This window comes from Neophocaena asiaeorientalis, unplaced genomic scaffold (genome assembly GCF_003031525.2).
Source record: "Neophocaena asiaeorientalis asiaeorientalis breed wild unplaced genomic scaffold, Neophocaena_asiaeorientalis_V1.1 scaffold174, whole genome shotgun sequence".
Classification (NCBI taxonomy): Eukaryota; Metazoa; Chordata; class Mammalia; order Artiodactyla; family Phocoenidae; genus Neophocaena; species Neophocaena asiaeorientalis.
In genome coordinates, this window is record NW_020174922.1 from 1,112,834 (window position 1) to 1,136,427 (window position 23,594).

At 38.3% G+C, this 23,594-nt stretch overlaps 1 protein-coding gene across 4 annotated transcripts in view; it reads right to left on the bottom strand.

Annotated features, from left to right (window-relative positions):
- The window catches only part of MPDZ (multiple PDZ domain crumbs cell polarity complex component), a 131,484-nt gene that overhangs the window by 41,961 nt on the left and 65,929 nt on the right, over positions 1–23,594 (bottom strand). For all 4 annotated transcript variants that reach the window (XM_024760483.1, XM_024760482.1, XM_024760481.1 and 1 more), the window contains 5 exons: positions 23,212–23,496; positions 22,839–22,962; positions 13,896–14,094; positions 7,574–7,678; positions 3,650–3,742 (listed from right to left, as the gene is read on the bottom strand). In XM_024760483.1, the coding sequence (XP_024616251.1) occupies positions 3,650–3,742; positions 7,574–7,678; positions 13,896–14,094; positions 22,839–22,962; positions 23,212–23,496 (806 nt within the window). The remainder of the gene's footprint in view (positions 1–3,649; positions 3,743–7,573; positions 7,679–13,895; positions 14,095–22,838; positions 22,963–23,211; positions 23,497–23,594) is intronic.

Here is a 23,594-nt window from a genome sequence, read left to right on the forward strand (position 1 = left end):
TACTAAAAAGAGCAGCACAGCAAACACTTATTAAGGGCTTATCATGTGCTCAGCGTTGTTCTCTAAGTGAGTTCCATACACTTTAATTCTCAAATCACTCCTGAGGTGGATACTCTTGTCAGCCCCAGTTTACAAAGGGAAGAGGCACAGAGAGGTTATAAACAGCCTTTGGGTACCAGCACCTTGTGCTTCCTCAGGATGTGGCACAGACAGTAAAGTGGTTTCAGATCCACTCCCCAGAGGAAAGGCTGTAACTCCTCAAAACATCAGAGCAGATAACCAAAGCCAGAGCTGCCAAAAGGACCCTAGCATTGAGGAACCAGACTCAGGATTCACGGAGCAGAACGTGGTGAACGTTCCGTGGAAAGAAAAAAAAAAGAGACCTATAAAAGAAAAATTATACAGAACATGTGCAGAGCTGGTTTTACAGAAAAACGGCAGCCTTTCTGGGGGACACAGGTTTAAAAAAGGGTGAAATTCAGAAAAGCAAAGGTAATACAGAGCTCTGAGGCCAGGCTGCTTGAACTTAGAACCAAGAGCTCCTGGACTCAAGTCCTGCCCTTCGGCTCCTTAACAACTGTGTGACCCTCTGCAACTTCTTTAGTCTCTCTTTTACTTTCCTCAGCTGGGAAACGGATCCAACGAGAGTCTCGACATCAGAGAGCTCCGGTGAGGATTACGTTCATGAATACATGTAACGTGCAACACAAAGCTTTGGGACATACTAAGCAATCAGTAAATCTCTGATTACTCTTATTATGATGATTATAACTACAATTACTGAAGTAATGTCAACAAGGTATAATATTGAATTCATATGACAAATGAGCAAATGTGTACCCCAGCACCTCAATCCTGTTATACCTATACATTGTTTACTAAGATAACTTACCATTTTCTACCCATCAGGTTGACAAAAACAGTTTTTAAATGATCATATGATGTGGTAACAAAGATGTGGGGAAAAGGAAACTCTTATATATTGGAAATAAAGTAAAAAATTGGTATAGTCAATTTAAAAAGCAATTTGACAACTTCCAGTAAATAATACAGTTAAATCTATGAGCCAGCAATTCCACTTTGGGATATACACCTAGATAAATTGTCATCCATACATATAAGAAAATAAGATATAGTTACTACACAGAATTATTATAATAATAATTAACTACTCAAATATCAATGAGAATAAACTGTGGTATATTCATATACTGAAATGCACTGCAACAAATAAACTGAATGAATTAGATATTTAAGTATCAACATGATAGATCTCCAAGACACTGGTGTGAGAGAAAAGTAAGCTGGAAAATGATACATACAGTATGATACAATCCTGTACATGAAAATCACACAAAAGTGTAACACAGATTATTTACAATCTTAAAATGTACGCTTCGCTAAAAAGTATTCTCTATTTCCACACAAAGTAAATTTTTCTTGACTGCATGAAAAAATGTCCTAGCAGGTTTCCAATGTTGTAAAGCATATTCATAACACTTGCTCCTCATTTACTAAAAGCTCTGGCTATTTTGGTAAGCTTCCTCATGAACTTCTATGAACTTTCCCCCCAAAATACCTTAGTGCTTCTATGTAGGTTAGGGAGGGCAGAGTATCTTCTTTACGATTTATGGAAGCAGACATATCCTCTCTGTAAATTAGTTACTGCCTTTAGAGACACCTCTTAGGCTGACGTGAAGGCTAAAATCGAGGATAAAAGTATAAAAATCTTCTGGTCCATAAGTTACACCCTTCTCATAAGAAAATTTCATAATGATTCCTGTGTTCAATGCTTTATTTTCGTTGTTATGAGTAATGATGATGAAGATGCTGATAAGACCGACACTGACTGAGTGCTCACTCTGTACTGGGCACTGTACTAAGGACTTTACATGCATTATGATATTGAATTCTCCTCCAAATTTAAAAGGTTCTATTATTTATTTTTAAATTAAAAATTTAATTATTATTTCAAAAATGTTTCTTAAGTGAAGTACAGTTGCTTTAACATATATTAATGTCAGGGGTACAGCACAGTGATTCAGTATCTTTACAGATTATACTCCATTAAAAGTTATTACAAGATAATGGCCATAGTTCCCTGTGCTATACAGTATATCCTTGTTGCTTATCTATTTTATACATAGTAGTTTATATCTCTTAATCTCTTACCCCTAATTTGTCCCTGCAGCCTTCCCTCTCCCCTTTGGTAACTACTAGTTTGTTTTCTATATCTGTTAGTCTGTTTCTGTTTTGCATATACATTTGTTTTATTTTTTAGATCCCACATAGAAATGATATAATACAGTATTTGTCTTTCTCTATCTGATTTATTTCACTAAGCATAATATTCTCTAGGTCCATCCATGTTGCTGCAAATGGCAGAATTTCATTATTTTTATGGCTGAGTAGTAACATTCCACTGTGTGTATATATACATAAAGATAGATATATAATTTCACCTAATATTTATAATTCTATCTAACTTACTTCTGCCTCTTTCTTCAAATAAACAAGAAACTTAGTATCTTATAATATTTTTTCTGCCACAGATCTACCACTTATATTCTCAATGTGGGTAATAATGTAGAAAGACCTTAATTTCTCTAAGCAGTCTAAACAGTTTTTAAAAAATTCAAATCAAAAAGTCATTTTAGATGGCTGAAAATGCTTACTGTCTTTCGTGAAAGCAACATAAAAGGTTTCCTATACTTTGAACAGGATTTGACCTAGAGAATGCTTACATGTGATGGCTGTAGCCTCAAGCTCATTGGTGAGCAAGGAAACTCATCAAACTACTACACATCCGCAGAGTAGAAATTTTTCTCTCTCTCGAATTTTATTTATTCATTGTAGAATAAATATTAAGTATTTACTATGTAAAAGGCACCTTTGTGATGGTCACTTTTAGATCTGTTTAGAGAAAGTACCCAATGATTACTTATATTTTACACTTAATGCAAAATACCTTACATTTTTCTTTAATTACTTTGTGTGTCTCTATATCTTGCCTCCCCAAATGCATAATAGCTTCCTTAAAGGCAGTATTTATGCCTTACACTTCCCTGTTTTTCACAAAATCACCTGCCTCTCATCTGGGTCCATAATCGGGATTCAAAAAATTCCTATTAGACTGAATCTGATTCTACTCAGCAGGAACATGAAAATACACCTTGGTGATACACAGTAGTATATCCGAGCAGATTTAGGGAAGTCGTCTTTTCTATTATATATGAGATTCGTTCTAGAAAGAGCACGGGTTAGAATAACTGCAGCCTATGATAAGATGCTTACACACACATTTTGAATATATATACTTGAATATCTAGTTTCTACAAATGCTAGAAAAATTTCAAGTTAACATTTGGTGGTTTACCTAAGATCAACTCTACAAAAAATATTCCAACTACCTATGCCTAATTTTCTCTACTTTATTTAGTCCCTACTATGTGTCAAATCCTCAAATACATGTTAGTTTTAACCCTGTGTGATACAAATTATCTTCTCCACTGTGCCCATGTGGAAATGGAGGGTAAGGGATATTAAACTACTTGCTCAAAGTCACAGTAGCAAGTTGTAATCCAATACTTGAAACCACTCCTCCCTATCTTTAAACACCGAGTAGGTGGAAGACAGAAATAGTTCTTACCGCCTGGATTGATTCCAACTGCTGTATGTTGCATTTTGAAGTTCACTTTCTTCCCCCTCTCCTTCTTCTCGCTCTGGTAGCTCTGGAATGTCTCTGTTAAAGAGTTACACAGTGAGTACTCCCAAATCCTAGTAAAGCCATGCAAGGTTGTCTTGTATGTACTTTACTGTTGGTTTGGCTAAAAATGCAGAACTGCTTTATATTTTCACCATACTTAACTAATAAGTAGATAATAATTTACATTAAGGGGAAAAATAAAACCCGTATTTCATTTTACATAAAAGCCTTACATTAGAATCAATCTACTATAACTGAGTCTGGAGATACAGCAGAACACAAAGAATCTTGTCTAGTCTGTCTCTTTCCTAATGAAACACAGACGAAGAAAGGAAAGGCATGAAAAGAAAGGGAAAATGCCAGAATTTTAAAGAGAACTATTCAACAAGTTTTTTGGGTTTTTTTTTTTTTTTTTTTTTTTTGGTACGCGGGCCTCTCACCATTGTGGCCTCTCCCGTCACGGAGCACAGGCCCCGGACGCGCAGGCTCAGCGGCCATGGCCCACGGGCCCAGCCGCTCCACAGCACGAACCAGGGCATGAACGCATGTCCCCTGCATCGGCAGGAGGACTCTCAACCACTGCGCCACCAGGGAAGCCCAACAAGTTATTTCTTAAATGCTTACCGTGCGCAAGAAAGTAGCAGCACCATGTGGGTTATAAGCTTGCAAAGCCCTGATCGATCCCTGGCCTGAAAGAGCTTATCATCAAGTACACCAGGAATGTAGCATCTCTGCTTCCTCAGGATGGACCAATGCTTTCCCTTCAACTTTTGAAGACAGATGGAAAATGCTTATGGTCCAGCTCAGCCCATCCAAAGGAGCCAGACACAGAATTCTTACAGGAAGCAGTTTGCAGTACACTTGTGTTCAAGGTCAGTTTTCAATTTCTGTAGAAATTCAGATTTTGCCAAATGCCAGGCATACAGCAAAATGTGTCCAATCTGTTACGTGACTATAAATAAAACCATAAAATAATAACCTTGTCAAGAAACATTTTGTTTTCCCAAAGGAACACTTTGCATCAACAAATGGCATTGTAAGGGCCATAGAGAATGGTTAAATCAATTACGGTGTGGCCTTACGCTGTTAGTAAAAAATGGATTTCTAAAGAAACATGCCAACATGTTCTTTTGAAAATAGAGAAGGCTTTAAAAACTCTAATTCAATAAATGTTTGCAGTTGATTTTTATAGAAATTGAAAAAATCTCAAGACAGTATATGTTCAGATTATATCCATTCTCCCGACAGGAATAATGAATTTGATTCTACTCAGCATGAACATGAAAATACACCTTAGCGATACACAGTAGTATATCCGAACAGATATAATTCTGTCAAATTATATCATCTTCAGACTTTGAGATGAGAAGTCATCTAATCCAATAATCCAACTGTGTTTGAATGTTTCCCAACATTTCTGCCCAATAATTTGTCCAGGCTCTCCCTGAACGTCTCATTCTTTCTCTGACCTGAATGTTAGATTTTTGTTTTTCATCTTTTAAAAGGAAATCCACCTGCCTGTGGTTCCTACCCATCGGTTGTGTGACTAAATTCCCCCTCTGTGTAAACTGAGAAAGGAGACTCTAAATGAGGCTGGGGTCCCCAGAGCCTAAGCCCGACAGTGGGACACGATGGTTGAGAATGGATCCAAAGAAGGATTTTCAAAACGATGTTAAGTAGCTGAGTGAGAACTAGTCTGAGTGAAGCTCAATTTGTAAGATGCAAGGCAGATACAAGGCCTAACCCTCTGGAAACACCACTGGAGAGAATATGATAGAAAAAGCAGGTAAGGAACATAGACAGGAGTGAGAACTTTGAAAGAGTACCTAAAATATTCAGTTCTTACCCCTAAAGCCCAAGCTGGGGGAGCTGCTCAGACCCAAGCACACACATTACATCACATGCTCCTGCCCTTTGAGCTATAAGATGATGCATATCCTGAGTCTTCTGATACAAAAACCCCATTCTCTTCAAATGATTCTCCAATCTCAAGTCATTTCACTGACTCAGATATGCTCCTGTAAATGTGCTGATTATTCTTTATCCATCTTAGGCTGGGGTTTATGGGTCTTGGATCATGTGCTCCAAAGAACAGAATGGACCGGTTCTGTTCCCCAGCACTCACTCAGCCAAGAATGAATTTTGCACTCATGTTTGCTATTGAATATCAACGAAATTTCTGTCAACTATAATAACTCTCTTTCATGTGCATTAAGGTGCCAGAAATTGGCACAAAGTCACACAGTGAAGGAGCAGAGGTGAGACTTGAATTGAGGCCATCTTATTACAAAACCTGAACTCTCAACCTCCATGCTATGCTGCCCCATATTTTTATACTGGGCTTGTGCAATTCTTTGTTGGATCCAATGGTTAAGAACATGGAGCCTGACTGCATGCATCTAACCTTGACTCTGCCACTTATTAGCTATGAAACTTGGGCAAGTAACTTAACCTCTCCGGTGCAGATTCCTCCTGTGTAGGACAAAGACCATTTTGTTTTGAGCACCCTTATATTAATAGCAAATATACTTTTTCTGCAGGGAAGCAGCTAGTCACAGCATTGTACAATTCAGGCCGTTCTCCTTTCTGTGCTGTGAGGGAAGCACAGTGCTGAAAGTGGCTCTTTTGCTCCAATAGTAAATTTTTGAGTGCTTTTAAGGCCTCAGAACTTAGTAAGAATACCATGTTATCTTGGCATATTCTTTAATTAAGCCATCTGAAATGATATTTCAGAGAACACTGGAATTACTGATTTTACCACTTTAACAGGAAGTACCAGATAGCTGTAATCAATTCATGTCATTAACCCCGAGATGGAAATTCTAGACAGGAGTATGGCTGAGTTTTGTGCAGGGTGGAATGAATACTCCTTTTCCCATAAAATTCAAGAGGCCCTAAGGGCCATGACGTTCTTTGCTTTTATTAAACACATAACATACCTTTCCTTCCCTGACACTTTCTGGATAGCTGCAGCCAGGTGCAAAATTTGTAAAGGAAAGAGCAATGTGATATCGTGATGCCTGCAAAGTCACTAGACACCAGGGTGCCCTGGGATGTTAGAAATTTTGTGAGCAAACCTCAAAGCCATTTTTCTCTACAGCATGCTTAAAGAGAAATCTGTTACTCAGTTGCTAATGCAACTGGAAAAAAACAGGCCCACAGCTGGAAGTGTAAAGTGGTTCATTCTTCCCGGAAAAGCAGTATGACATTATTTCTCTCCCTGTGCTGAACTCAGCATCATCATCAAAACCTAGTTTCTGCCTTTCCTAATGGGGGGGGTGGGGTGGGGGGGACTGCTTCTCCTGTATTATTTAAAGGTTCTTAATACACTGCATATCAAAAGGCTTTAAAAAGCCATATACACTATTTCCTAACATGCATATATACAAAGACATTCAGCTCAGCGTTCTCCAAAACAGTAAAAACATAACTATTGAAAATGTTTCTGAATCTTTATGTATGTTAATAAAGAAATAAATAAAATTTCTGAAAATGTTTGCTTATGAAAGAGGAAAAGTGATACAATACCATACAAATTGTAGGTTCCAGGGAGTTAATGAAATCATACTCATATCTGGGGTAAATTCCCAAAACTCAGTATGTTGAAAGTGCTATATTGAGTGGTACAACTAAAGATGTTTTAATTTCTTGATTTGATTTTTCACAGTTTTTCCCAAATTTTCCACAATATATGATCACTCCCTAAGTAATATGGGGGAAAGGGCTGAATATTTTTTAAAATCTTGAAAGAGAGAAAAGGAATTCAGTCTTTTTCATTTCTACTACTCTCTGACTCTGGATTCAAAACTCTTCTTTATAACTTGCTGCATCATTCATTCACTGTAGCAGATTTACAGTTTCACTTACCTGCCAGTGTAGGAAGAAAAAATATCCAGTGCCATTATTCCTCCAGATTGTTGTCCCAAACTCATTTTGAACTCTTCTAAATGTTCTGCAGGCACATAAGTAATTCTGGAACAAGACACAATCCATGAAAGCAAAGGGAAGCAAAGTTTTGCCTGTTAGGGGAATCTTCCAAAATATAAAACAAAATTATATTGTCCTTTCACCTCTACTTTTTCACAGAACTCATTTAAATTGGCTTAACTCAGTAGAAAATCCAAACTTCAAAAGGATAAAGTATCCTATAGGCAAGAATAACAACAGAAATTAAAATTTTAAACACTGCTGATAAACTATGTCTTTACCAGTAATTATATGGGGGAGGAAAATAGGATAATATCTATTTCCAGATGAGAACACTAACAGGAATTTTTTGAAATTAAAGAAATCTATAAATCCTTAGAAAAATAATTGTCAGTAATAACATTATTTTGTCCAAAGATTTTTGGGTTCCTTAGCAGAAACAAATGAGGTGAACTCTATTAAAACATTGGGTATACCAAATTACTTTACAGTCTCCCATAATACACAATTAATTTTGGACATTAACAAGCATTATCAATAATCATATCCTAGCTTTATTAAATTATTAACTCTCAAGTCTGAAGTTAAACCATTATAAGTTTATGGAAAGACTCTGTTACTAATTTGTAGCAACTTCTTATATGTTCATTTTGGTTTCAGAGAAAAGCCTACTGTGTACACCTGAATGGTCTCTTACTAATTCAACAAGTGCTGGCTGAATGCCTATAATGTGGAAGGCACAGAGTAAGATGCTTATTACAGCTATAATGCTTAGAAACTGACATTTGAAAATTTAAGTTTACTGCTGTCCTATCAGGCTACACAACTGATTGACTTGTTTAAGTAGTCTGTTCCGAGATCCTCAAATTAATGAATAGTAATGCAAGAGAAAGAATGCACTTGAAGTCGGTTCAGCATATTTGTACAAAGACACAAAAGTATGTATCAAAAATCAAAAAGACTATTAAAAAAGTCTTCACAAAAATCATGAAGACTATTAAACTGGCTAACCATAGCTTACCCATGAAGACAGTAAGCATCAAAACCCTAGCACTGGGCTTCCCTGGTGGCGCAGTGGTTGAGAGTCCGCCTGCTGATGCAGGGGACGCGGGTTCATGCCCCGGTCTGGGAAGATCCCACATGCCGCGGAGCGGCTGGGACCGTAAGCCAAGGCCGCTGAGCCTGCGTGTCCAGAGCCCGTGCTCCGCAACAGGAGAGGCCACAACAGTGATAGGCCCGTGTACCACAAAAAAAACCCCTAGCACTAAAGGGCAAAGAAAAAGGATTGTCTTTCATGTTATAATAAAATAAGAATTATACCAAAGCCATAATTTATTGAGTGAGGAAGATATATAATTTCAGACATACTGGTGATTTCCATAAAAAGCATTCACTCTGTGAGGTCGCTTAGGTTTAGAGTCAGGGGACACAGTTCTGCTGCTTCTCCAGAATGTTCTGGTAGGATAAATCACCACCAGTGAATCTCCATATCCTCAATGGAGATTGAGGATATTGAGGATATGACATCCTTTTGTAAAAAAAGGATGTCACTTTTTATGAGACTACTGTAAGCCAAGAAGCACAATACAAGCACAATACAAACATAACACAGTGCTCTAACAGAGTGTCAGCCAGCTTGGCCACACCTGATCATTCTGGCATAAGCCGTGGACCCTTACGACACTTTGTGACACTTTTACCTCAAGGATCAAACGGAAGTAAAAAACACAGTTTCAGTGGATTTAGGACTAGGCTGGGTGAGAGAGCTGCATTTTAATTCTGACGCTACTTTATTTATTCATCTATAAAAACACCTTGTCTATAGTGTTACAAAAGTATACTGAATAGCAAATTTGCATTTATCCCTTCAAAAATAATGAGTCAAAAATGTTTAACCCATTAGGCTGGGGAAGAAGACTGACTGCCTTTACACAAAGAAATATAAAACCTGAAAAGCCTATTCAAGAAAACTGGTATTATTTCTGAATGTTCAGTAAAGTTAAAACTCACCTAAATAATACCTTAAGAAAAAAAGCCAGGAAGAGGTGAGGAGAAAAAGCTAGAACACAACAGGCAAAATAAGAATAATAAGTTAAAAGTATTTAATTTTTTAATCGGTTTGAGAAGGAAAAGCTGTTTCTATCCCAAACACTGTTGAAAATGAATTCTCCTCTATATTTATTCAAAGGTGTTTACCCTTTACCAAGAGGTGGGGGAGGAAGAGCTTTACAAATATTTTTCTTATATTTTAGAGCAGTGAGAAAGAGGAAAGAAAGCAGTTTTCATAAATATTTAGCCCAACACAGACAGCAAGGCCATCAGAACAAGCATCCCACAATGCATTAGCCCATGCAGAACAATTATAATACATGCCTGGTCACACGGCCACACAAAACCTCCAGACACCAACCCAGACCACCAAACTACATTATGAACTACAAACTACATTATAAACACACTGAAACTGCTTATTTGAGAGTTGTATTTAAAATTCTTAAAGGCAAACTAACCTTAGGTTACATGTGGAGTGGAAGAAAAAGAATAGCATTAGTGATGCCGAAATGTGACACAGCTATTAATCCAGAGGTTGCGTCTGCATATGCAGACAGGATTGCTCCCTGAAAAAAGAGCTGGAAAGCTTAGTAGTAGGAAAATGTGATTTTAAAATGAGTTCACAATCACCAGTACAATGTGAAAATGTAACCATCTCACAGCTGTGCTGGAAGTACGTTCTTACATAAAGGAGAAAAAAAAAAAGCCAAAATGTATATACACTGAATCTCTGTCTGGGTCTATCCCCACATCGGGATGTTACAAAAGCATGAAGAGGTTTCACAGACAAGTTGTAACACGCAGCCATAATGAGCTTTTGAATCACCATTACTCACACATAAAAGGGGGCTCGATCGTCAGCAGGTGCTGCAGAGAATCTAGAATGTGAAGCATACACCGCAGCATCTTTTTACAATGGTGTTAACAAATGTCAATGTCTTGTGCTGAATGTGAGATGCATGTATATGTAGTTAAAAGTGGGTCCTCCTGGTTGTTTTTTCCCCTTTCCACCTCCCTCCTATCTACACCTCCCCCAGAAAAGCATCTGCTCTTTACTGGTGTCTATAGCAGTGATTATTAACAAGCATAGAAAAATGTAACTGCAATCAATCTTTTATTCCTTGATCAGGAATTCATCCCACACTTTAGGTTAAGGCAGGTGAATTCTGATTCAGCTCGGTAATTATCTGGCAGATGTTACAAGCAGCTGCTGCTAAGCGCAAAACCCTGGCTATTATTACAGAAACATAAGCACTCCTGGCAAGGTGGAGTGCGAAGTGAGACAGGATGCATTCTGGTGAGGCTTCACATCTGGTTTTCCATAGAAAATAATGAAACCTGGAACTTACACTGGCTGTTCCTGAACTCTTGAAACTCAAATTATCTACCCAGGCACGCACGAACACGCATACACAAAGTTCCTAGTCATCTCTCGTAAGCGGCAAAAAAGAAGCCAGTGTGTTGTCTCAATAAGCAATGCTTTTCCTAAAACCAGTTATATAACTGAACCAATTAGAGTCCCTTTTTTTAAGTCCCTGCAATACATTCCTCCACCACCAGCCCAGATTAAGCTGGCTTCCTAACAAGAAATCAAGAGGAAGTAAAGAGACATGGATGGAGCCGAGATTAAAGCAATGACCACAACACTTAACTAGCACTTAACATTATGGTTCCACGCAGAGTAATGGAAGGACTAGACTTTCCATTTAGAAGGATTACCCACAGAGTTTTCAAGGTAATTTTAAACCTTTTGCTTCATGAAGGCAAGTGACAGGGAGGAGAAATGGCCAAAAACACCATGCAAAATGCATGGAACACACTGCTCAGCCCTGGTCAATCTAAATGGCTATTTGTTTTACCACTTGACACAATTTTTCTAAAAAAGGACTCTATGATTCTCATTTCTTTTTATCATTTACCCAATGAGTCAAAACTATAGCCATCCTAATCACAGCTTTAATAGGATACCTGAGGAGAAATCAATGTAATTTGTGGGTGTGTTTGTGAGTGTGTGTGTATGCATGCATGTGAGCATGTGAGAAAGAGACTGACTGACTGACTGATTTCCAGAGGAGGGAAGGTTGTAGGATTTTTCTTATTTTCTCTTTTTAATGTAAGATACTATATTACATTTTGCTTCCTGGAATCCTAAATCAATTTTTTATGAAACTAGCTCTCCAGATACTCTTCACAGTCTTAATAAAGCTGCTGAATGCATAAGTGGGTAAATCCTGGTGCTAAATCAGAGGGTGGGAAAACAAACAACAAAACAAATCAAAACACGCCCCACCAAAAAAACCCCTACAAAACAGGAAAGGAGAAAAAGGCTTTGTAGCCTGAAAATGTACCTGACACCTTTTCTAGAGTTGACTAGGTACATGACTTACGCTAAATCAATGTCACAATGATCTTATTTTTGGGCCACTTTTTAAGATCTGCAGTACATTAGAACAGCGAGGTAAGGTTAAAACCAAGCACCGATTCTGGTGCTCAGTGCCAAAAAGTGGACAGGAGACCTGCATCAGGGCTCACGACATAAGACGTGCATTATCACACAATAAATCAAATGATCAGTTACGAGACCATCTGTATTTTATAGTACTTCAAAACTACATAAGCTAAAACCCCGGCAGTAACGAGTCTCCATGTAGATCCTTATCATTCATCTTTGAAGCAAAATGAATGGACACTAGCCTGCAAGTGGTGAGGAAAGCACGTAACGTTTCTCTTTTTATTTATTGTAGAGGCAGTGACATTTTTAATGATCTTCGCTTGTACTTGCGTGATTAATAAGATAATTATGGAACTGTCACATGATCTGATGATCTGTTTCATTATAAAATAAAAGTCAAAAAGGCAGGCAAAAATATGAAAGCCCGTGAGTGAAATTCTGCCCTAAAAATAAAACCTCCTTTTTATAAGACAGCAGAATGCACTCTAAACAGCATATATTTCTCTGCTTTTTATTGATAGAAAAATGAGAAACAGGTTGTAAATACAGTTTTCTTACCTAAGCTCTACTGATATGTATTTTGCAGAAGAATAATACAGAATTCAGTCAGTTAGATAATATTAATACAAAAAAAGTCTCCCATACTAGTATTCATCATATCAATTTAAAGTAAACAATCTTTCCCTGAACTCTTATTTTACCATTTTATCCCTTATATGCAAATATTCAATTACTAATGCTAGAGAAAAAAAGGAACGCTTTTACATTGCTGAGGTGTGACAATAAAGTTATTAACTGATTTTTATGCTGGCTCAAGAAATGTCTAGTGACTTAAAAACAAAGCACATATATGACATGCTTTTAGTAAATTATGGGATGATGAGAAACTTAAACACTTCCTGACAAAATAGCCTATATGACCTACCATCAGACCATATCAATATTTTGGTGAATTCTCTTATATCATGAGGCAGTTCAACAAAGGATAAATTATGGGTCAGACTGACACTGTTCTGTACGATCTTTACCATGCTTGGCCCTTACAGAACTGGCTGACTTGGAGGATTCATACAGATCATTAGGTAGTGCACAATTTGCTCTATTGAGGCCAATCCAAACTTCTTTGTAAGTTCCTAAGAGTGGACTGTCCTGCTCTATTAAGAGATTTCATATCTCTCACATCTAAGATTTTTGCAGAAATCACTGGAGAATTAAAAATAAAAATAGAAGGCAACATTGTTTTGAAGTATAGCTGTCCCTAGGTATCTGCAGGGGATTGGCTCCAGGGGCCCCCATGGATACCAAACTCCATGGATGCTCAAGTCCCTTACATATAAAATGGCAGAGTACAGTTGGCCCTCTATACGCATGGTTCAATCAACCTCAGATGGAAATTCTGATCCAAGGTGGCTGCCCCTGAGGATGTGAAACCCAGAGAGAGCCGACTGTGTATTTACTGACAAAGATCTGGGTATATTTGGACCTGTGCAGTTCAAACCTGTGTTGTTCCAGGGTCAACTGTACTTCAGTACTGTTAGTATTAAGAAGTTACTGATTGTAGATATAGTGTCCTAAAGACTACAATCAATACAATCAATAACTTCTCAGGAGCAGTCAAATTCTTCAGTGATTTATATTAAATAAATATACAATGATTTTTGTATATCAAACCGAAGTATGTACTGAGAAAAAAATTCTGATTAATGAATTGAAATTCCTGAATTTCCCAAGCCAAAATAGGATCCAAATGATACTTACTTTATGTCTGGCCCAATGAGAGAATGTCTTCTCAACATGGCTCGTGCCTGGGTATTGGTTAAACTGATAGTAGATTCTTCATTAATAGACAAGATGCAGTCCCCAACAGCAATCCGACCATCTCGACTAATGGCACCTCCATGAATAATGCTTCGAACAATCATCCCCAAGCCATCTTTATTAGCACTTACTGTCATTCCTATGGTAAAGGAGGGATACACATTATATGCATGACTTTCATGGTCTCCCAAGGCAATAGAAACAAAAGCAAAAATAAACAAATAGGACCTAATCAAATTTATAAGCTTTTGCACAGCAAAGGAAACCATAAACAAAACTAAAAGGCAACCTACGGACTGGGAGAAAATATTTGCAAATGATGCGATCGACAAGGGCTTAATTTCCAAAATATACAAACAGCTCATATAACTCAATAACAAAAAAACCAAACCACCCCATCAAAAAATGGGCAGAAGACCTAAACAGACATTTCTCCAAAGAAGACATACAGATGGCCAAGAGGCACATGAAAAGATGCTCATCAACATCACTAATTATTAGAGAAATGAAAATCAAAACTACAATGAGGTACCACTTCACACCGGGCACAGAATGGCCATCATTAAAAAGTCTACAGATAACAAATGCTGGAGAGGGTGTGGAGAAAATGAAACCCTCCTACACTGTTGGTGGGAATGTAAATTGATACAGCCACTATGGAAAACAGTATGGAGGTTCCTCAAAAAGCAAAAACAGAATTGCCATATGATCCAGCAATCCCACTCCTGGGCATATATCCAGAAAAAAACTATAATTCAAAAAGATACATACACCTCATTTACAATACAGAATGGCATCATTTACAATAGCCAAGACATGAAAACAACCTAAATATCCACTGACAGATGAGTGGACAAAGATGTGGTGTAAACACACACACACACACACACACACACACACACACACTGGAATATTACTCACACATAAAAAAGAACAAAATAATGCCATTTGCAGCAACATGGGTGGACCTAGAGACTATCATACTAAGTGAAGTAAGTCAGACAGAGAAAGACAAATATACCATATGATATCACTTACATGTGGAGTCTAAAATATGACATAAACTTATTTATAAAACAGAAACAGACTCACAGGGAGAACAGACTTGTGGTTGCCAAGGGAGAGGCGGAGTAGGGGAGGGATGGACTGGGAGTTCGGGATTAGCAAATGTAACATATTATATACATGTATAACTGAATCACTTTGCTGCACACCAGAAAGTAACAGCATTGTAATCAACTATACTTCAATAAAATTTTTTTTAAAAAGCACGACATTCAGGGCTTCCCTGGTGGCGCAATGGTTGAGAGTCCGCCTGCCACTATTATATATATGTATAACTGAATCACTTTGCTGCACACCAGAAAGTAACAGCATTGTAATCAACTATACTTCAATAAAATTTTTTTTAAAAAGCACGACATTCAGGGCTTCCCTGGTGGCGCAATGGTTGAGAGTCCGCCTGCCAATGCAGGGGACACGGGCTCATGCCCTGGTCCAGGAAGATCCCACATGCTGTGGAGCAGCTAGGCCCGTGAGCCATGGCCGCTGAGCCTGCATGTCCGGAGCCTGTGCTCCACAACAGAAGAGGCCACAACAGTGAGAGGCCCGTGTACCGCAAAAAGAAAAAAAAAAAAAAAAAGCATGACTTACAAATTCATTTTAATTGAATTTAGTAATACCTATGGATTCACAGATAAAAGAATAGGAGTAACTTTTTCAGCAGTAAAAAAAACAATCAAAAGGAAAGCATCAGTTTCTAACAAAAATATTTTTTAAGTAAATTTAGAAATGTTTGTGAAATTATACCTAAAGACACTGCATGTTAAATACATTAGAGATGAAACAGGGTCTACACTGTGGAGTGAATGTAGCTTAGGCTACGTGATGTGTCGCCACTTACATAGAAAGCTCTCTCAGGGAGAACATTTTAACAGTATCAAATCAATTTTATAATAATAGTTCATCTCTTACATATATGAAAGAATAAAGAGCAGGACTATAAATGGAAAATTAGTTCTCTAAGAAACTCTCTGATATTACCTTATTTCTAGATCATTTGTTCATTTGGTATATATTTACTATATGTTTACTATGTGCTAAGTACTATACTGGTAGCTTGATATAAAAAAGCATAACAGAATTCCTAACATCAAGAAGCTTGTATTCAAGTCTTATCCGCAGTGCCTATCACAGTGCCTGAACATACAGTAGTCAGCTGAATTAAACTGATGTAAACGTTAATCTATTACCACTTTATTTCCAAATGTGAACTTCAATGAGCTCCAGATTTGGATATTTGATTGCCCTCTTGACATGGTCCCTGAATGATTCATAGGAAATACAACCCTAGTAAGTATAAAATTGAACACCCTAGTCTCTATCTCCCCTTATTTCTCCATTTGTCCTCCCCTTTTTGGTAATGGTACCACCATACTACTCTCCATTACTCAAAGCATAAATGTTGGAGTTGTTCTGGATTCCTACCTCTCTCTCACTACCTATATTTAATCCATCACCAAGTTCCACCATTTCTATCCCTAAAACTTATCTTGAATTCATTCACCTTTCTTCACATCCATACTAAACCTAGACCAAGCCAGCACTTCTCCTGCCTCATTTTTTGAACCAGCCTCATAACTGGGCTCCTGGCTTCCAAAGTTGTCCCTGCCAACGCATTCTTCTCATAGCAGACAGAGCAACCATTCAAAAAAGACAAACCACATCACATCACTCCCTTTGCTAACAATCCTTTAACAGTTTCCTATTGTTCAAATATACAACATACCTACATGGCCCTGTCTATATGGAATTCCTGGCCTGGCCCTCCCGACATGCACCCTTCTTTGGGCTATGCCCTCCTTGCCCCACGGCCCCACCGTGTTCCAGCAACATGGCCTTCTTTCAGAAATATACCTAGTTTCCCTTTTCAGAGTCTTTGCCTGACACCCCCTTTCTTCAGCTCTTGCACAGCTAACAACTTCTCATTCTTCAATATCAATTCCTCAGAAAAATATTCTCAACAAACCCATCTGAATTAATGCTCCGTTCTCCCCCTACCCTCACTCTATTCCTTCAAAAATATAAGACCTATTGAAATTGAAAACTTTACATAAAATAATATAAATTCACTTAAAACCAAGTACTAAAAGTTCCTTCCAAAACAAGATTATATAATTAAACAATATAAGGAGAGCTATAACTCTCTTATTAAAACTTTGAGAAGTCAATAATCCGTTTTTCGTTTTTTATAATATTCTTAAAAGAAAGAAATTCTCTCTGAATACTAACTTTAACTATACCAAATTAGACATGATATTTCAAATATTTTTTAAAGAATGATCCTGACTACAATGTGTTTCCAACCTCACATTTCATGCCTGGATTTGGGCCATCCAGGCTCCTAGTTACCATTTTCTGATAGGAATGAACCATTAATCAAATGTAGTTAAAAGATTCTGTTGAGATTCATACAAACTATTTTTAAGTGCACTGTAATTAAGGAGCTTACATAAACCAAAAAACAAGTCTAGACGCTGCTTCATCCAAGGTGGGTTTCATACAAGCAAAGAGGCTGGCTCTGAAACGTTTCCACAGGTATGCTGGTTTGCTCTGATGCTGCCATCTTTCCCACCAAGACCCACCAGACAACTATACTATAGCAAAATCAAAATGTATGACTACAAAACACAACTTAACTCAGTGGCCCATCCTGGGAATCTAACCCATCATCTTGCTCTCATTGGCACCATGCATTCTGCAATAAAGCAAGCCACAGACATGCAACAAGTCTTCACGAGCTATGGTCAACATGACCTCTAAATTAATTCTTAACAGCATATTCAACTCATGACTCTACCAGTTATTAAGGCTGTCAGGTCATGTCAACCACATGAACAAAGAGGTTGACATCAGTTAGCTCAGCTTGTACTTTCCTTTCACCAAATGATCATTTTCGGGCTTCAATAACTTCGAGGTAATATCCACTGACTAGATTTTGGTTGTAACTCATAAGATCTCTCAATTTTTTCCTAAAAGAGGTATAGTAGCATAGCCCAAACCATGTACTGTAGAACCAAAAAACTGGTTCCAAATTTGAGTTCCAGCACTTCTAATCAGTGTGGCTTTGGGCAACTCACTTAACCTCACAATGACCTGCATTTTACTCATCTGTAATATGGGAATAATGTCCACTTTCAGGGTTGTTTAAAGAATTTTTTGAGAAAAGCACATGTAGTGTTCCTTTCAAAGTGCTCAGTAAAGTACAAAAGAAAACTCACGGAATATATTTAAAAGACATCTCCAATCCAAAGCTACACTGCTTTCTAATGTCTTGATGCAAATCGTAATTCAGCTTCAAAATGAAGCTTGTTATTACAGCAATGCCACTGCAGCTCTGAGTTACTCAAGGACTCACGTGCCTTGTATGGTTTGTGAAAACCAGAGACAGACTCAGGTTTGAGTCCTGGTTCCACAGAAATTCCTGAGTCTATGTTTCTGTACCTCATCAGCAAAGAAAAGGTAACACCTTCCTTTCCTTCTTACTTTTTCACCTTCAAGACCTAGTACAATATAATTAGCCAATGTACCACAGACGTATCAAAAATAATCACGATTACATTTTTCAAAGGTCACTACATGCATATGTACATAACTGTGTATGTATATCTGCACATAACATCCCCCCCCACTAAATTTAACAAAGTTTAAAAAACCCAGGTTATTCTTAAAATCACAGCAAATGGATGATGACAGCTTTTAGAGAAGCCTATCATTTATTAATAATTTCTTCTGATTATAACTAGGAAAGAAACAAATTACCCAGAAAGTGAAAACTGCAAACAACTTCACATGAAGAAGAGACCTATTCTATGAAAATGTGTTCAGTGATAGACCCTTTCATGACACACTCCTACCAGCACAAAGCCAGTCTCAATTAGATATTCTAAAATGCCACCACACTTTTTGTTACTTCAAGTTGTAAAGGCAACACCTTTCTACATTAACAGCTTAAATGAATGCTTTAATTAAATTGTTTTAATGTTCTACTGAGATTTTTAAAATAGGCCTTTTTCATTATCCTTTACATCTAGTTACTCTGGGCATTGTAGAATATTGAAATCTCCTGTCAAATGAGATAAGAGAGAAATATTCTCGCTTTGGCATACAGAATTTGCACTCCAAGATGCCAGAGGAACTCCACTGGGTCCCAGGAAATCAAACAGCTAAGGACAAAGCCCTATAAGCATTTTGGGTATGTACATTATTCAAATAATGGAAACTAAGCAGAAAAGTAAAACTAAAAGATATATATTACATATATATGTTAACACTTTTATATTAGTTTCGTTGGTAAACTAATGGTGTTATAATTTCACACAAGTAAGTGGTTTAGTCTCACAAAGCAAATTCAAGAGTTCTTTTATATTTTAATGTTAAAATCAAACTATTGAGGTATAAATGGACTTCTGGATATGAAAGCAAGGACACTTCACCTTCTACTCTTTTTTTTTTTTTTTCCAAAATCCTAATCATTTTGGTATAGTTTTTAAAATCAAAACTCAACGGCTAAAGTAGGCGCAACTGAAGTTTCCAACGACAGATGAGTGGATAAATGAAATTTGGCGTAAACACACACACACACACACACACACACACACACACACAGGAATATTATTCAGCCTTTTATTAATAAGGAAGGAAATTCTGACATGTTACAGCATGGATGAACCTTGAACACATTACGAAATAGGCCAGTCACAAAGGGACAAATACCATACGATTCCATTTACATAAGGTACCCAGAGTAGTCAAAATTTACAGACCGAGAGGAGAATGGGGAGGATGCCAGGAGACAGGGCAGAGGAGGGAACGGGGAGTTAGTGATTAATGGGTACTGTTTCACTCAGGGAAGATGAAATTCTGGAGATGGATGGTGGTGATGGTTGCACAACAATGTGATGTACTTAATGCCACAGAAATATACACTTAAAAATGGTTAAAGTGATCAACCGCATGTTATGTATCTTGTACTACACTAAAGAAAGGATATATCCCGACGTCATAACAGAAAAAACAAAAAAATCCATGACTGTCTCAATAGATGAAAGAAAAGATTTCACAAAATCCAACATTCTCTCAGCAAACTAACAACTGGTGAGCAACCCACAGGGTCAGACTGTTAAATCAGATGTCCTCCAACCCCAGCTCTTACAGCAGCCTCCCAGCTGCTTCCGATCTAATTCATCCACCTGTGCCAGAATGATCGTAAAACACACATCTGGTCACGTCACCCCTCTGCCCTCAGCTCCCACTGGCCACTGGCGCTTAAGGCAGGGGGTGTCCTGAGGGAGGTCCTGTGTCCTGCATACGAAGAACTCGCCCGGCAGCTGTCTCCCACCTACCATTCCCTCAGCTTCAACTCTTCCTTTGCCCGCCATTATGCCACACTTCACCCACACAAAACAAACTTCAGTGATGTTTCACAGTTCTCTGCCTTGGCTCTTCCGACTTTCCCAATGCCTCAACGAGGTGGTAGAAATCTCCTTTTTCAAGGACTAAATCAAACATCTACACTTCTCTGAAACCTTTCTAGAAACTCCTCCGCACTCAGAGCAGGGATCAACTCTTCCTTCATTTAAGGCTTCAATGTTCTCTGCATGAGGGTCTCTCACAGCAGGTATGATATTTTAATGCACTGAGGATTTTAGAAGTCAGTTTGTCTACTCTCCTAACCTCATATTCCTTGAGGAAAATGATTATATAATGGTGTCTATGCACAGTAGCCAGAATACAGAAAATAATTAATGTTTGAGAGTTGAGTAAATAAATATACTAGAATAGGATCTCTCATATGGGCTCTGCAAAATTTCTGTCTTATGAGTTAATAAAAAAAAAATGGCCAATGACATGTGAGAAATGCTGCATCCTGTAACCTTTTCTTAGAGATCCACAGTGCACATTTGACTATCAAAGCTACTGAGTGATGAAAACAGAAACACCTGTCTCCTTAAGTTTATCACATTCCAAACTTTGAAACTTGGAACCCATTTAATAACTCCTATTAACAGCCTACAAAACTAGTATTGTAAGCAATACTATTACAGAAACACTGCATTAGCAGATGAGATATTTTTGACATGTTTAGGTATCTACAGTACATATCTCATAATTAATGAATTAGAGAAAGTTCTGTAGCTTAAGTTATGTATTATTCTATTAAATGTAATTTATAAGAAATAGTAAAGCTAATTAAGTAGAAATTCTCTGCTATAAGTCTCCATGTAGCTGCTGTTGGTAGCGCCCAGCTGCCAGCAAATGAAACAAAATCTAGAAGGAGGCAGAGGCCGGAATCCCAGTCACCAGCTAAGCACTGCTGGGCTTCTCTGCCAAGTCCAGAATTTAACAAGGAAACTAAACCCCACCACAGACACCAGTGTGAAGGGTGCTGGCTGGCTACATCCTAGGAGGAAAAAGCTCTCTGAAGCACAGCTAACCAGAGAGTCTTGAGCTGTAATCAGACCTCCAGGGAAGCTGATTTATGGCCCTACTGCTCAGCACCGAGCCCTAAAGACAGACCTGAGCCATGTCACTGCTTAACTCAAAAGAAGAACAAATGTGATCTACCTGGATATAATTTTAGCTACTGTAATTAGGATTTTATTTCTACAGCGGGTCTTCTCTGCCCAATTCAGGCGATTTGGGGTTATTAACCAGCCACAACCCTGTATAGGTGAAAGAGGACACAACAATCCCGCCACCTGGGAAGGACTACTGAACAACTGCACTGAAATTTTGGTGGTTGCACACCTCCTGTCTTTCTAGTCTTTATTTCAGCAAATGAAAGAAATTAAATACAAACTGACTTAGGCATAACTGGTAGCATTCAAAGAAACTAATAATTTCCTTTTCCAAAGAATTTAGAATTCCAGATCTCTGACTTTTCATTTTCTAAGAATGCCTTTTCTGATTTGCTGTATCATACATAAACATTTTGTATATCTTTTACTTGAATGGAAATGAGGCTCAGGAATACCTGTAAATAACTAGGAGAGTGAGGTTATAAGCTAGTCTGAATTAAACAAACCTGTTAACCATTTCAGATAAAAATAATAAGTACATAAAAAGAATAACCATAAAAACTAAGGGAGGGATCTCCCTGGTGGCGCAGTGGTTAGGAATCTGCCTGCCAATGCAGGGGACACGAGTTTCAGCCCTGGGCCAGGAAGATCCCACATGCCTCAGAGCAACTAGGCCCGTGCACCACAACTAATGAGCCTGTGCTCTAGAGTCCGCGAGTCACAACCACTGAGCCCGCATGCCACAACTACTGAAGCCCGCGCACCGAGAGCCAGTGCTCCGGAACGAGAGGAGACACCACAATGAGAAGCCCGTGCACCGCAACGAAGAGTAGCCCACGCTCGCTGCAACTAGAAAAATCCCGCGCACAGCAACGAAGACCCAACACAGCCAAAAATAAATAAATAAATGAAAAATTTTTAAATGCTTAAAAAAAAACCTATGGGAAATTTTACAACATTATCTTATCTATACTCAAAAACATTGAAGGGCTTCCCTGGTGACGCAGTGGTTGGGAGTCCGCCTGCCGACGCGGGGGACACGGCTTCGTGCCCCGGTCTGGGAGGATCCCACATGCTGCGGAGCGGCTTGGGCTTGTGAGCCATGGCTGCTGGGCCTGCACGTCCGGAGCCTGTGCTCCGCAGCGGGAGAGGCCGCAACAGTGAGAGGCCCGCGTACCACAAAAAACAAACAACAACAACAAAAAAAACAAAACCAAAAAAAAAAACATTGAAATTATGTTCAATATTTCCTCTTGGCCAGGGGTCTGGGAGGAAAGGTGTATGTGGAAAATAAGAAACTTACCCAGGCTAGAATTGCCTTTTGCTATCGTAATAGTCCTCTCGAAAGATTCTTTGGATGTAGTTTGGAGCATGACACACTCAGCAGCAGAGGCCAGGGACCCCTGTTGAATTAAGAACTTGGAGCCCTGTCAGAAAATAAAAATAAGTCATGTGGAAAGGAAAACTAGACTTTGGAGTATGATTTCAACATCACCCATGTTCTCTAACTGGTTATGCTTTATTCAGCAAGAACCTACAAACAAAACAAGTTCATAGGTTGTCTTCTGAAAATCTCAGTGTCAGGAAAGCGCTGGCTCCAGATGAGCCAGAATAATCTAACCCCTCACTGTCCCCAACCTCATTATCATACACAAACCATCTCTTGAGAATGTTACCTTTCCAGCTGAATCAGTCAGCACAGGAGAAGTCAGTTCTGCACTTGATATAACTTCATTTGGTCGGTGAGGTTCAGTCCACACTCTTGTGTTGTCACATCCGTATTGCTGTTCAATAGCATTGGCAGGTGTATAATCATTTATGGTAAAGCCAGAAGCAGTCCCCATGCTCAAGTCCACTGAAGGCGGACTCTCGTCCCGTCTTTGCAGGAGATTCTGGGCATATAGCTCCTCCAAGGACATATGCAAGTCAAGTACTGGATCTGAGGAATTTTCAGTAACATCCTGATGATTAAAGAACAAAAAATAAAAATTATGGCCAGAACTGCATCAATGCATTTTGTAAGATCTTAATGAACAACTATTTAGTGAAAAACAAACAC